Source organism: Aulostomus chinensis, chromosome 18 (assembly GCF_037954235.1).
Source record: "Aulostomus chinensis isolate RoL2024-O1b breed Wild chromosome 18, RoL_Achi_v1.0, whole genome shotgun sequence".
NCBI lineage: Eukaryota > Metazoa > Chordata > Actinopteri > Syngnathiformes > Aulostomidae > Aulostomus > Aulostomus chinensis.
The window spans coordinates 11,349,266-11,364,445 of record NC_141337.1 but is presented as its reverse complement, the minus strand read 5'-3'; the positions used below and the strand labels follow the sequence as shown (position 1 = coordinate 11,364,445).

Genomic DNA, 15,180 nt, shown 5'->3' with positions numbered 1-15,180 from the left:
TCTTCGTGTGTACTCAGTAAGCTGAAAGTTTTAGACAAGGATCGTCGTCTCTCCATTGAGGTTTGGGACTGGGACCGGACCACTCGGAACGATTTCATGGGCTCCATGTCGTTTGGTGTCTCTGAGCTGATCAAAGCTCCCACCTGTGGATGGTCAGTCACCTTCAGACAGTTTTGTTTTGGTGTGAGGAAGCGTTTTACCCAATAACAAATAGAACATGACGTAGCATCCATGCTTTCTTATTTCATGCTTTGATGTCAAGGTCTTTTTACACTTTAAAGTCACAGTGATGCAGCAGAGCTCATTAATCAAATTAATGGTTTAAATCTTATCATCAAACGATAAAAAAAGGAAAGTTTTCATGATCATTTTATTGTCAAAGGTTCTGTATTGATTGGAGTTTTGGTTTTCCTGTGTAAATCCTCCTGAAGATTTCAGCCCTACAACCCTTGACATAAAAACGATCTTCATGAAAGACTGAACTTACTGACTTAGTGTTGTTGGATTTTTTTTCTAATACAGTTTCAAATTCTATAAAGGAAAAGCGAGGCTGGTTTTATTATACTCTTGAACTATGTAGAAGCTCATATGGAGTAGTGTCACGCTGATAAACAGGCACATACGCTTAGAGAGGTTCCGTTCACATGCCCCGTGTGAACATGCTGTACCTGCCGCCACCTTAACTAAACCGAGACTGACCCGCTGCTGCGGTGAGTAAAGTTCCAGGAAACAAGAGTGAACGAAGGTGTTTTGCACCTGAAGCCTAGACACCTATAGAATGTGGCTTGTGTGTGCTTTTATGTGCAAGTGTGTGTGTGTGTGTGTCTGTGTGTTGTATTGTATATTCAAAGTCATCGCACTAGGGTGCCATTAAGGAGGACGTGAAGAGTTCATTGTCCATTCATATCAAGGACATCGTATCAGTTTTTATAAATGAACTCTTAAACATCCAGATCACAACAGGCGATGCAGGAGCCTTACAGCTGAGCGTTCTGCCTCTTATTCTATGTTTAGAGACTTTAGGAACCACATATAGGCCTGAAGTGTGAGTGCTTAGCGTTCCAGTGGAGTATTGAATTAATTTGAGCTTTTTCAGATACAAAAATTGCTGATTATCTATCACTTTGAAAGCGAGGAGTAGTATACGCTGAAATACGATCTCTTTTATTAGATCCTGTCTGTACTGCTCATGCGTGGCCGCATTCTGGATCAGCTGGAGAGTCTCGTGAGCAGTTTGATAGTAAGAAAATGCAGTAAGCCAGAGTAGAAGTAGTATAAGGTAAAAGATTGGGGTGCTGGAGGTCTAAGAAATGCTATTTGTCGTGATTTTATCACGAGATTAAACGTTTCTGTGTGCCAAGGACTGCTTGTTCTCACTTCTGTCTCAATTTGATGTCAGAAAACGGAAGGTCATCCAGGTCTTTATGTCCCTGATGCACTCGTAATTTTATCAGTCTTTATGATGAATGTGCCTGAGTATTGTCTGCTTTCCAATGAACATTTACAGAGTGTCTCCAAATGATATTGCTAAAGGGAAGCAGCACATAAGTAGGGTCAAGCTGGCACCGCTGACAGAGAGCAGACCTGCAAACTCTCAAATGAATGTGAATCAACCGCTACTCATGTTGAAGTGGTGGCAGATGCAAAGATTTATAGCTGTGCGGGTGGGCTGTTGAGGAGCTATATTAGTGATGGTTGGATTATTGTTTCAAAAAAAGGAAAAAAAGCACTTGATGAATGAAAATCCTAAGTTGATTTCTCTCTCAGGTACAAGTTGCTGAACCAGGAGGAGGGAGAGTACTACAACGTTCCCATCCCAGAGGTGGACGATGTGGACCTGGAGCTCCGACAAAAGTTTGAGGTGAGGAAAACAGGCGAGAAAGACCAGCAATGTGTAACATTCAATAAAGTCAATATCCCGCGCACATACTTATTGTTACATACTCTTTAACAAAATTGTGTTCTGTGCTCTCGTCACCATGGTAACACTCACCCTGTTCCCGCTTGTGCTTTTCAACCTGTGTGCCAGAGAGGGAGATCACGTTCTCCTGGCAGTAAAAGTGAAAAGTGAACAGAATGTGCATGAGTGACTGAAAACAGCACGTAGTAATGTCTAGCACTCGCTACAGTATGAATAGAATCCAGTTAAATCACGGAAATATAAAAGAGGACAGTTTTGTCCCTGACAATTCAGCCTCCACGTAACCCATCAAAAGCATTTATTCGGACGGTTAAATTAGAGGTTATTCAATCACCACTTCTACATATGACCTGCATAGACAATGTGCTGTACTGCTTCACAGTTCACACATCTGACAAGTGGAATCCCTCTGACAGCTAGAATGTTGAAGTTGAAGCCAAACAGTTGCCGAATGCTGTATAAACTAACATAACGGGCAGAATTACACCATTTTTTGTTATTCCCGTGTTTCCATTTTTTATGCCGTTATTTTGGAATCTCTTTAAAAGGGGGCTTCAAATATCTACAACCACCTTGAAATCTGATATGCTTTTTATGATAAACCAGACAAACAGCAGGAACCAATTATCCACTTCCCTTCTGCATCATCTAATTATTCATTTCTGTGTTGTTTTTCCCTCAATATTATTCGACTCCTCTCCCCCAGTCACAGGACTTGAACAACACAGATATTTCTGCAGGTTTCATTTTGTAAAGATTATTCTTATATCACATCTAATTAAAACATGCTGATTCTCCTACCTTCCTAGCAGAACTCTTAATTTAATTTAATGGCAATATGCATGTGTCCATATGGGATTGATTGTAATTGTGGTTAGACTAGGGTGGTCTCCGTGTTTTCAATTATTTATATCCACATTTTAATGCATAGTACAAACCAAAGTGCTTGACAGGAAAACGCAGGAACAAACTGAGTGCAATGAGCATTTAAATTATTTTTCATTGAGCCCATGCATTGCCAGATTGGTTGTTTTTCGGGTCAGTTTGCATTATTGATTCCATTAAGCTGGAAGAAAGACAAAGGGTGGGTACATTTTGTTATTACTTTAGGTGTAATTTGATGTGTTGGACTTATTTTTTTTTTCTGTAAATGTTGAGTGGGCATTTTAAGTTTGGCTGGGCTAGAAATCAGTCTGAGCTAGAAACCTTACAAGTTCAGGACTCCCGCACATTTATAAAACTCCAGTTCCCCACTGTGACTGACTCCTCATTGTTCAAACACGTGTGCAGCAGCAGCAGCAGCAGCAGTGAGTTTCTTTATATCAGCAGCACAGCATGCGGCACTGAGTTTTATATCTTTTGCTGGACGCGGGGACCAGGCTAGAAATGCCTCACTCTATCAGTGTCATTTGGCCCTTTAACAATAATCTATGAAAACACAGTGTTTATTTCCCATCTGTTCTTTATTCTGTGAGTCATAGCTTTTCAAACCCAGCAAGACTTGCCTCGTTGGGCTAATTGCATATTAGATGCACAGCAGTGTAAGCAAGATGATGCTATACATGTGACAAGTAACTTCTATCACCAGCAGCTTTTATGTTTTCTTTTCTTTTGTTTTTTTTCCCCCCAAATCCAATAGTAAATTGTCAGGTAGATAAAGAAACACAGACACCACCCATGTCTGACTGGGGACTCCTTTTTTGTCAAGTTGAGGAAAACATTAACTCCAGCTAACTCTGGCTCTCTAGTGGCCATCTAAGGGTACTGCAGATGTCCGTCTCTTCTATCACACATCACTATATTGCTTTAAATAATTATCAGTATTATTAACACACATGTTGAAGGTGGCTGCAATAGTGAGCAAAGAATCCCAAAGAGTGAAGACAGGCAGAGTGAACGTGGGGACCAGCTTCATGTGTGGAGACAGGTACTGTGATACCGAGTGTATACGTCATCCCCCTGCAGCAGCCATCAATACAGCCTTTTATTGTTTTTGATTTTTCAGTTTGTCTCCGTACAACACTGACCTTGACTTTCCTCCGAGACTAGCCTCTTCACACAACTGTGTGGTTGCCGTGGAAACTAGGGCGAGATGCTGAAATGTGACAGATATTTTTTTTTCTGTTTTCTAGTCACACTATTTTTCGAAGATGAATGCTTAAAAAAAGGTCATCAAGTCTTAGTTCATGTGTGTATTTCTGTTACATTCTCCAGCGAGACTCATTAATCTTTGACCTCCCACTAATAAATGAGTTTCTTCTCTCCTCTAGGCCTGCCAGTTAAATATCCACTATCTCAAGGTAGCTCTTCTGCCTGCTCCGTCTCTATTTTTGTCACTGCTAGCTTGCCTCACACTTGGACCCAATTCAGACCAGGTATTAGGATGTGTCCTGAGTGGTCCGATCACAAGTGGACCGCTTTAGCGACAGGTGTGAATGCAGTCAAGATGCATTGAGAGGCAATCGTGCACATGCGCCTCCATTGTTTTTACACTCTCCTCTGTCTAAGCAGCCATACATACAGATTTACCTGTTATTTTCTACCACACGGCGTTCAGTGCTATCGATAACTTTAGAGATGTGTCACGATTGGGTCAAACATCTCAGTCGCTTTAGTTTGGCAGGAGCACGGCAAAAAAAAATAGAGCCGTTTTGTCTTGTCTAACTTGATAGACACAGGTATCGTTTGTCATTCTCCATCTTTCTTAATCCAAATCAAGCAGAAACCCCAAAAACTGGATGATGGATGGATACTGTGTTACATATCAGCAGGATTAAAGCAACATACCCGCTGGCGTCACTAGTATTAAACACAAGCTGCAGCAGATAGAAACAGACATGTGTAGGTGTTTATTTGCATACAGAGCAGAGAAGTGAGATCTGATTACAAGTGATCACTTGAGACATGTTTTAAAGCCACATGTGAACTCGATCACTCACTCGCAGCTGTCCGCTCTTGATCGGACCACTCAGGATGCATCTGAATGCCGGGTCTGAGCCGGGTCTCATTTTACTTACCTATCGGGATTGTTTGTGGATCTCTGCTGGGCTTCCACAAATTAATCTGATTTACTAACAAAAGGCTCTCATCAGCATACAGCTGAACAAGTTTACTGACACACTAAACGAATGTGCTTCCTCACAAACATTTAACCTGTTAGCCTGCCTCTGTGTTTTATCTTATCACACGCACACACACACACACACACACACACACACACACACACACACACAGGGACTACATATGAGTTTTATCATCAAGGAACAATTGAATTCCTTTGCAGTCCGATCGTTGCAGAAGTTTCATCTGCTAGATTTCTTAAAGGGACATTTCAAATTTATTTTAGCGGTGCTATCAGTAGATGTGGGTCAGCATGTCTTCAGTGCAGACAGCAGAAGAAACTCTGTAGGAAAACTTATTTTATCTGCCAAATAAACAATATCTGTTTACATGTATTCTAAATATGTAACATTGTGACTTTACACCAGCAGTTACAAAGCTCTTTTATCGACTGCACCGCATGTTACTCTTGATAAGGTGTTTCAGTTGCAAAGTGCTACTGCGGAGTAACGCAGTGACAGCTAAACTGGTAAAAATGTTACAAATACAGCTGACATGTAAATGCATGTTGATTTTTTTTTGGGGGGGGGGTTATTTGCTGGATAAAGTAGATGTTTTCTCTTGGCACAGAAGACACGCTGACCCACATCTAACTGGAAACATGACCCTTAATATACTGTAGATGTCTCGTAAAATTCCACTAAAATAAATCTGAACTATCCCTTTAAAGGAACAAACAGGAGGGCACGTGGTGCTCTTCAAATTACAACTGAAGCCTGGAAGACATGAGATGAATCATTACAATACAAGCTTTCACTGATAAAGATTAAGATGCTGTTAAATATCAGCTTGAGTTTATATGTAATCCCTAGTTTACCCACAAGCATCACAAAAGCATCCTTGTTAGTAAATTTGTGGATCACTCTGGCCCCTGGTGGTCCCCCTAGTCTGCACTCTGCTCTGGACTTCAGAAGGCGGTTACATGAAGCATGGATGAGCACTGACTAACCCACGATGAATGAATGAGTTAACACTCAGTCTTGATTCTTGCATGCTAAATCTCTCCACAAGGGGGCAGTGTTTTATTTATTATACAACTGATGTATTGCTGCACATGCTGCATTTGACTGTGGACAGAAAAGGAAAATTGTTGAATGTATGTAAATGCATTTCTGAAAATGATCATCAGGCATCTCCAAGGTAATGAGGTTAACACCAAATCGCACTGAAATATTTTCTTACTTGAGCCTGCTTTTAATAAGCATCATCAAGTGCACGTGTAGATGTACTTAGCCAGGGTCGAATAAATGTGTTTTATGACGCGTCACGTAGAGAAACGGTTGGCCTGGCAACTCCTCTTTATGTTCCACTGTTGCCTTTTTTTTTTTGTTGACAGAAACAGAGTGATTGTTGGAGCCACGATGGGAGCTGGCAGGCTACTATTTGCTGCCGCCCATCCTCAACCCCCCCACCCTTTTTTTTTTTTTCTTTAGAGACGTTTGGCAAGTCACTTATTATAACAACAGGGAACCTGGCAACATTGGCAAACCACCAACCTCATACAGTTAATCCATCCAAAATGTGCCAGCAAAGAAATCCTACTGGATATCTGTGTGTGGATGTTAGTGGAGAAAAACATGTCGTGTCTACACAGAGGTAGAGAATGAAGTGGACATTTGCTACTCAGTTGACAGTGATGAAGAACGATGAGAGAACCTATTAACATCTGTTTAACTGTCAAGCCCAATTTTCCAAAACACAGAAAAATAATTACAATTAAAAGGTGGAAGAATTCAGAGGATTCAATATTTTTTGCACTGCTTTTTTTTAAATTATTATTTACGTTTCTTGCACTTTCTGTCCATTTAGAGAAATGTGTACCATATTTTGAAATACAGCTGCAACAAATGATTACTTCAAGTATCGATTAATTGTTTTAGTCTCTAAAATGTCAAGAAATTGTGTAAAGTATCATGATTCAGTAACTTCTTTTGATTATCCCCCATTAATTTTGTGTCATAAATGACACAAAAAAGAAGCAAATCCTTAAATTTAGGAGCCTGCACACAGCAAATGTTTGACATCTTTGGAGAAAAAAAAAAAAGACTGAAATGATGAATTGATTGTCAAAATAATTGGTGGTTAATTTCAGTTGATTGATTTTTTTGCAGCTCTGTTTTGAAATATGTTGTCCAGCTGTTACGTTTGAGTTTTTGCATTTTAAACAACATACATTCCTAATGGCTGGTTCATGCCTGTGAAAATGGAGGCGGCCTGTGATCCCGCCTCTCTACAAAGTCTGTCATCTGCCAGATGTGAATGTGTGACCAGCTGTTAGAAGCCGCCACCATAACTGGTAACACGCGTGTCCTTGCCTCAGGTCCTGCAAGGGATTGGGTTTGTTTCTGTATATTTTTTGTAGAAATAGTATCTGAGGTCTGATTCATTTTCCTTTTCATTTCCTGTTTTGGTGAAGGCTGATTTAGGCACATAAATCATTCAAATCTTGATGCAGTTTATGCTAAAGTTATGTGTGATTTGTACACCGCAGAAAGCCAAGCTGGGCCACGGTAAGAAGGTGATCACGCCATCCGACCACCGGCGGTTCAGCCTACCTTCAGGTAACGCTGAGCGGGTCCGACTCAGCGATTTCAACTTCCTGGCCCTGCTGGGGAAAGGCAGCTTTGGCAAAGTGAGAGTCACAACCTGTTATACCAGATTACAATTCCTAATCTTCTTTAAATTCCTCTGACCTTTGACCCGTGATGTGTCTCTCTGCCACTCTAGGTAATGCTGGCAGAGATGAAATCAACAGAGGAGCTGTATGCCATCAAGATCCTGAAGAAAGACGTGGTGATCCAGGATGACGATGTTGAATGTACGATGGTAGAGAAGAGAGTCTTGGCCCAGAGAGACAAACCACCTTTCCTCACTCAGCTGCACTCCTGCTTCCAGACTGTGGTGAGTCCAGACCTCAGATGGCACTTCTGTCTTTTATTTTCCTTTTTTTTCAAATGTTTCTAAAACAGACTGTATGACTCTAATAGCCTGAAACAAGAGTCCCTATTATCCATGTCCACGTAATGTGTGTTTGGCAGTAATTTTATTAGTTAGCTGCTATTATAACACCCAACTATAATGTTTTGTGTGTGTGTTTTTAATGAAAAGTTGTATCAGTCCCTCTCTTTTTTTTTTTTGCTTTTGAATAATTTATAGATTTTTCATTGGAGAAAACATATTGTATTTATCGTTTTCTATTGTAAAACTACTCAATTTGAAGACAAAATAATAAAACTTTGTAGTTTTTATTGATGTTTGTTTTATTAGTATGGTTTAATCTGAGGCTGCACAGGGTAAAATTCAAATACCGAATGTGGGAATTGAGCCTCCTGGCATGAAAAAAAGTAGTATTTTGTGGTCATGTTCTCTTATGAGGGGTCAAAAAACCCTCATTTAGTTACTTTGCTCAACAAAACCTTTGAAGAATCCATGTATTTGGCGGTGTTTCTATCAGTCCTTCTACCATTTCAGCCAAGGAGTTGTTGAATCACTGTGTGCAAGCATTGCTGTCAGGTTGATATCTGCTGTATAATACGGAAAAATAATGTAGGCAAGAATAAAAATGGTTATTTTTCCATTGGTTTATAACAATTTACTCAGTCATAACAACAGTCACAGTTGGAACACATTCTCTGAGGTGTTTATTTATCTGTAGAGCCTTCATAGACGTCATGCATAGAAATCTTAAAGTTGTCAAGCTTTTCTTGATTCAATTTGGGTTATGTCTTCAAGGCGAGCCAAATCTCCCAGCACCCTCAAGCTGACGGCGTTTTAAATGCATCAGCTCACAGAAACAAAATAAGCATTTCACTGGAAAGGTGTCATTGTGCCTCCTCGTCCGTCTTTCATCAAGCACCTCTTTGACATTTTAAAACAGCGTGTGTCTCGTCACATCTGTATTACCTTTACTTCTTGCGTTCATTCACACTCTTTTGCCAGCACCCCTGCAGAGTAAATGGATGCTGAGCCGAGATCCCCCTTGAATACAAAGTCTCCAGCATGACGTCAACTCTCCTGGTTAGAAAGTGTGACTCAAGAGGTCTTTACTATATCAACTAGAGTTACTGATCAAAGCTTCCTGAGCTGTAATGCAGACATGAACAAGCATGGCCACCATACTGTATGAATGGATCATTGAGAGGCATTTTAATGTTGCTGCAGGGCCAACATGTTTAAGACATACAGGGTTGGGAAAGTACATTGACAGGCTCTTTATTTTTCAAAAGCTCATCCAGTCTAATGCACTGCTCTTTAGTCTTGCACATAATGTGCTCTTCTTTGTGTGGTGTCCATTCAGAGCCGTGTGTCAGACAAAACTCTTCTTTCTGTTTAGGATCGACTCTACTTTGTGATGGAGTACATTAATGGAGGAGACCTCATGTATCACATCCAGCGTATGGGCAAGTTCAAGGAACCACAGGCAGTGTAAGAACACTAGAAAAATGAAGACAGTCTGCTGATCTCATGTCATTATGAGATTTTTAAAGAAATACACCAAATTTTTTTTTTTTTTTTTTGGAAATACACTTATTTGTGATTATTTTTAGCTCCAGACAAAGAGAAGGATAGCCTTCTCTCCTTCCTAGATGCATCACAGTGCTCCAGACCCCAGCCAAACCACTGACTGCTAGTTAGCTCAGCTGCAATGAGGCAGTAGAGAAAGCCTCAGACATAATCAAACATATATTTTTTACTATTCAGTTTTTTCACTGCAAATGTGTAGCACAAACCTATGAATGCAGACAGAGGGCCCTATCTGAGTGAGCCACAGGACCAGAAAGTAGGCAGATGGCGCAATGTGTGTGCTGTGCATTTGGGGCTTGTTAAGCCTCATTTTGGTATTAATAGGGCGCATAATCAGGGGCAAAGCACAGCGCATGGTGCAAATTATTATGAAATTATCCATAGATGTGTTTCAGGCGTGATGTCCCTCGCATTCTTTTCTGGAAGAAGCGCTTCTTTTCATCTATCTGCTTCTCTGGCTCTAAAAATAATGAAGTCGGTGTGTTCCTTTAAGATTTTAACTAATTTATTCTAGGTATCCAGAAACAGGATATGTAACCACTGGAGTTGCAGTTTTCTCTATACATTGATTAAGTATTTATTTTCTTCCGTATTTGCAGATTTTATGCTGCAGAAATTGCTGTCGGTCTGTTTTTCTTACACCGAAAGGGAATCATCTACAGGTGGGTGAAAACACACCTGCACTGCGGGGGGTTGATTTTTTTACACATGATGTTGTTGCATAAAAGTCAAGCAACGGGAGCCAGTTAAGTTGTACCGTAGGAGAACATGCAGGGTTGTTTTTTTTTTTTCTAAAGTGAACTAAAAATCCAGTTTTAAATCAATAAACAGAATAAAGACTGAAAAGGAAGATAGGAGAATGAAAAACTCCACAGGAAATGGTTTTAGGCAGTGGAGGAGACAGAAAGTTATGAAAAACATGATGATTTGGAGAATAAATAGAGAGCTCCGGAGGACGGGATGTTCTGAAACAGTTAACCTGGGAAGGGAGACTGATGGACAGAATAAGACGGACAGCAGACATGAGGATCAAAAGACAAAAGACAAAAGAAAGGTATATGAACAGGATGGGGGGGGGAATCAATGTTCAAACTGCAAAATTAGGAGGCAAGTATAGAATTCATAGCAATTATCCTGATGTAAAAATGGAAAGGAAGTGCTAAGTCAGAGAGTGAGGTCATCCAGTTCCTCTTTAGTATTTCAGCAAAGGACTCTATTCTTCACATCCCACCAGCATGTTCTACATGCAGACTGGTGTCAAATATAACTGCCTGAAAGGGAGACTGAGTGGAGTAACATTAAGGTTTGTCACATGGAGCGCAAGAGTGAATTAAAGGCACAGTTAACACAGGATGAGGGAACATGGATTTCAAACTAAGAGGAATTATGGTTTGTTCTCCAGCATACAGTATGCTGCATGAGAAAAAGAGCAACGATGTGGTTCAGTTCTCATGTCTGGACATGATGACGTTAACCCCCCCCCCAAAAAAAAACAGTCTCAAAATCCAGACGTCAAATGCACAATCACAAATCCACTGTCTCTGCTGCAGGGATCTGAAGCTTGACAACGTGATGCTGGACTCTGAGGGCCACATCAAGATTGCTGACTTTGGCATGTGTAAGGAGAGCATGTATGAAGGCATGACCACACGCACCTTCTGTGGCACACCTGACTACATAGCGCCAGAGGTGAGATTGCAGGACAGATAACGAAACAAAAGAATACAGCGTCATTCTGAATCGTCTTTATGGACTTAAGGCGGGCTTGTCAAGCTTTGAGAGGTGTGCATGCAAAACAATAACACAAAAGGGTGGACCAGTGTCTTTATCTCCTCTAGCTTAAGCTGCACTGATTGATTTGTGTGGCCAACAAGCTTAGCAGTGTTACATTTGTATCAGGCAGATTAAACAAAATTAGCAGGCAATACAACACACTTTATCATTTTATTGGTGCAGTTACTGATGTGCAATGGGAAATAAAAACATTAAAAGGGGTATTATTCAGGTCTGTTTTTCACAGTGTCCATGCTTCATTCAAACAAATCACACTGAATTTTAGCAAAGGTGTAAAGTATTTGTTAGCTTTCCGGTTTGGAATTGCAAGCCAAAATAGAAATAGAAAAAGCAATGGTCCAATCACAGCTTTGTGGGCGGCGCTAAGTGACCTCTGCAGGAGCTGCTGGAGCTTTTTAAAGAGCAAATTTCAGAGGATGATCAAACACAGGCTCACTGAGTAGTTTGAATATCAGGATGATGTGATTCATATTCACCTTATTTTTCACAACAATAGAGAAGCTTTCATTGAAGACAGCTTTAGGCTAGCTAAGACTAATTTAGCTTACCATGAATGTAGAAGAAACACACTCTTGGGTGTGGTGGAATCATCATCATCATCATCATCATCATCATCATCATCAACATCAACAGAACTCCCACTGACTTCATGAGCCATGTGTTTTGACTTTGATAGCTAGCTAACTCTCGTTGATGCCATTATAATAGCAGATCTGTGGTTTGGACCCGGTGAGCATTTTAGTGATGTAAATCATTTCCGTGTGCAAAAATATCCCAGGATGCAGGAATGCAAAAACAATGTCATGATATATTGGACGTCCAGAACAACTGTGATTGATCTTTTTTTTTTTTTTTTTTTTTTCAATTTACGCCAAGCTTAGCAACTAATTGTAACTTTTCGAACTGTTACATTTCTATTCCTGTTAAAGGCGGGCGCAGCTGTGATTTTCGCTCTTGGCTTGTGCATCTGCATGATTATTATGGCATGTGTGTGCCTTGTGTGTGTAGACTGCGTGTAGGAGGAAGATGTGGGATGGCAAATTGGATGGTAGGAGAAAAGCGCCTTTGTTATGGCAGCTTGGAATAGCTGACAGTATTTAATGGTGGCTGAGTTGGTTTGAGTAAAGATGACAGAAATGCCTCTTTCAGCGCTGCTCTCTGATATTCCTACTACATGTAAGATTGTAGCATGACAGCATCATCCCTACCTCTGCTGTAGTCACTATGGAGACAGGTTTGAAAATGGCTTTGACAGAAGACATGAAATGATCTTTTATGGTCGAATTTCTCAATAAACTCATCCCTCTACATAACTGCTCCTCTCCTTCTTTCTGACAGATTATAGCGTACCAGCCGTATGGGAAGTCTGTGGACTGGTGGGCGTATGGAGTTCTTCTGTATGAGATGCTGGCAGGACAGGTAACAGCTTCATTGTCTCCCCCATCCCTCTAGTAGAACTGCAGCTAAACATTGTTCTCCACCGTTACAAAAGCTGCGTGCAACATATCAGCGTTTCTACGATTTGTAACTTCTACTGATCACTTGACAACTGATCACCAAACTTCTGCATGCTCGAATTGCTGCGATCAGGTACTTGAAGCAAGCTAACAGTGGGACAGTTGCGCACCAGTGAGCACTGTGTTTCGATGATTTGAATGAGACACAAGTAAGATGGAAGTGTTCAAAACAGTGTATATTATCAGGGGGGGGGGATTCCTGAGCTCAGAAATTCCAAGTTCAACTAGAGCTCACGTGCTATTCTAGACATGAAATGTACCAAAAAAACGAACTGAACAACAACAATATGGCAGCTGAAAGCAAAGATGTCTGCCTTCAGATTTGTGGAGAAAATGATATCCACTAGTGTGACTGTTCATTGTTTTCCTGTGAGAAACTTTGGTGATTCTAAACAGCATGTGCTGTTGGCTCCAGAAAGCAGTGATTACAAAAAGTTGTCTCGACTGGCTGCCATAATAAGAAATAGTAGGTATTGTTAAGATTTCCAGTTACCAGGCAACAGTTGGCAGAAGTCACGGAGGATGGATCATACCATGTTACACACACACACAACAGAGTCAATTGAAGGCATGTTATTACCAACTAATAATCATGTGTTTTCACCAGAAGAAATCAAAATACCTCCTGGCATATTGGGAAAAATCATTCTAACTTCCTGAAAAATCCTGAAAACCCCTTCACAAGCAAACACTTGATTTTGTGACTGTGATTTAAAGTATTCACACTTATAAAGTTACTTTTTTAGGTTGTCATATTAACCCAAATACCCACTTCTGAATGTTCCAGAACCACTTGGCAGCCATTAAACGTCTGTCACCTACAGCATTTCACACTGCTGTCTCATTTTTACCTTGTCAGATTTCACACGATTCCACCTGCACATCAACTTTTATCTGAACTCTGTGATTACTGTGTTAATCTTCTTCATCAGCCGCCGTTTGACGGAGAGGATGAGGACGAGCTGTTCCAGTCTATCATGGAGCACAACGTGTCCTACCCTAAGTCCATGTCTAAAGAAGCTGTGTCCATCTGTAAAGGAGTGAGTACTGGTTAAAAATTGTGTGAAACAGAGCACATGACTATAGAAGGATTCACCTGAGTTGAAAGGTTAAAGGAGCAAACCAAATTAACCCTTCTCTCTGCCTTAGACTAATTAGCTTAGCACAAAGTATGGTAGCGCATAGGCAGGTTAGCATTCCTCCTTCATCTTCATCCTCTCTTCCAAAATCGAACGTAATTAGTAGAAGCAATCGCTCTTCGAGCAGTCAACAAATGTTATGTTTTTCTGGCCAAAGTTTTGAGGTGCTGCATTACATCAGTGCCTCAGGAGGAGAGTTGCACTCATAATTGTACATTTTTAGTTCATAGTAAATGTTAATATCCTTGGTTTCATCCATGCAGGCAAAAACTGATTTGAAAAGTGTATTTGATGACTTATGTAGGCATGCTACCACTTCCTATCGACTACCATTCGTCTTGCTAAGCTAACTAGCGGTCCGCTCCTATGCACACACACACGCAGGAGAGAAGGGTGTCTGTCTCTGGGGAGGACATACAATAAGCGTATATCGCGAAAAGTTTTTCAGACTTGAGACTTGCACATGTTCGGCTAACTCATGCACTGATAATGTACAAATTAATAATGATAAATTAAAGTTCAGTTAAAGGCGTGACATTTGTGAGCAGGATAGTGTGATTATTTTTTTCTGGGTCTTGCATTAAAAAGAGTTTGACAGCCGGTGTTGCGGTTCAGTTGAGTTTCATGGTGCACTTGCAGGACAATTTTACAGGTGTGGAGTTAATTTTGTGTTTTTTGGCGGCTGCATACAGCGAACTGTTTAAATCAGCTGTGTGGTTTCTAATTTATTTGAAGACTCTCCAAGTCTTTTTCACCTGAAACTGTAGTAGAATACAGACTTTGTAGGATTCTGTTACATTGCGTCCCGAAGTGTCTCAGCTGGTGTAGACGGTAAAAAGTCACACATTTCAGCTGCTTTCACAGGGAGTCCAATGTCAGGTGGCTGCTGTCTCTCTCTCTCTCTCTCTCTCTCTCTCTCTCTCTCTCTCTCTCTCTCTCTCTCTCTCTCTCGGGCCATGAGTATCGTGGCTGTTCTGATTCAGGTTATTTAGCGACAGGGAGATGACTTTTCACTGCCAATTTACACACTGAAAGAACATTCCATTAAAATTCAAGCACCATCTGATCACGGTTTTTAATAACATCCCTCACCTTCATTTATTATATTACACCCTGTTAGTCACATGCCACCACGTGATCTCAGAGACAGTGACGTCAGAGATCA

General features: G+C 40.6%; 1 protein-coding gene across 2 annotated transcripts in view; it reads left to right on the top strand.

Annotated features, from left to right (window-relative positions):
- Positions 1–15,180, top strand: part of prkcab (protein kinase C, alpha, b) — a 100,101-nt gene that overhangs the window by 80,450 nt on the left and 4,471 nt on the right. Inside the window, exons 7-16 of one of the 2 annotated variants that reach the window (XM_086184116.1) lie at positions 18–152; positions 1,768–1,861; positions 4,192–4,221; positions 7,533–7,673; positions 7,769–7,942; positions 9,375–9,466; positions 10,165–10,227; positions 11,116–11,254; positions 12,698–12,778; positions 13,809–13,916. In XM_086184116.1, the coding sequence (XP_086040242.1) occupies positions 18–152; positions 1,768–1,861; positions 4,192–4,221; positions 7,533–7,673; positions 7,769–7,942; positions 9,375–9,466; positions 10,165–10,227; positions 11,116–11,254; positions 12,698–12,778; positions 13,809–13,916 (1,057 nt within the window). The remainder of the gene's footprint in view (positions 1–17; positions 153–1,767; positions 1,862–4,191; positions 4,222–7,532; positions 7,674–7,768; positions 7,943–9,374; positions 9,467–10,164; positions 10,228–11,115; positions 11,255–12,697; positions 12,779–13,808; positions 13,917–15,180) is intronic. The other variant, XM_086184117.1, reaches the window with a different exon arrangement.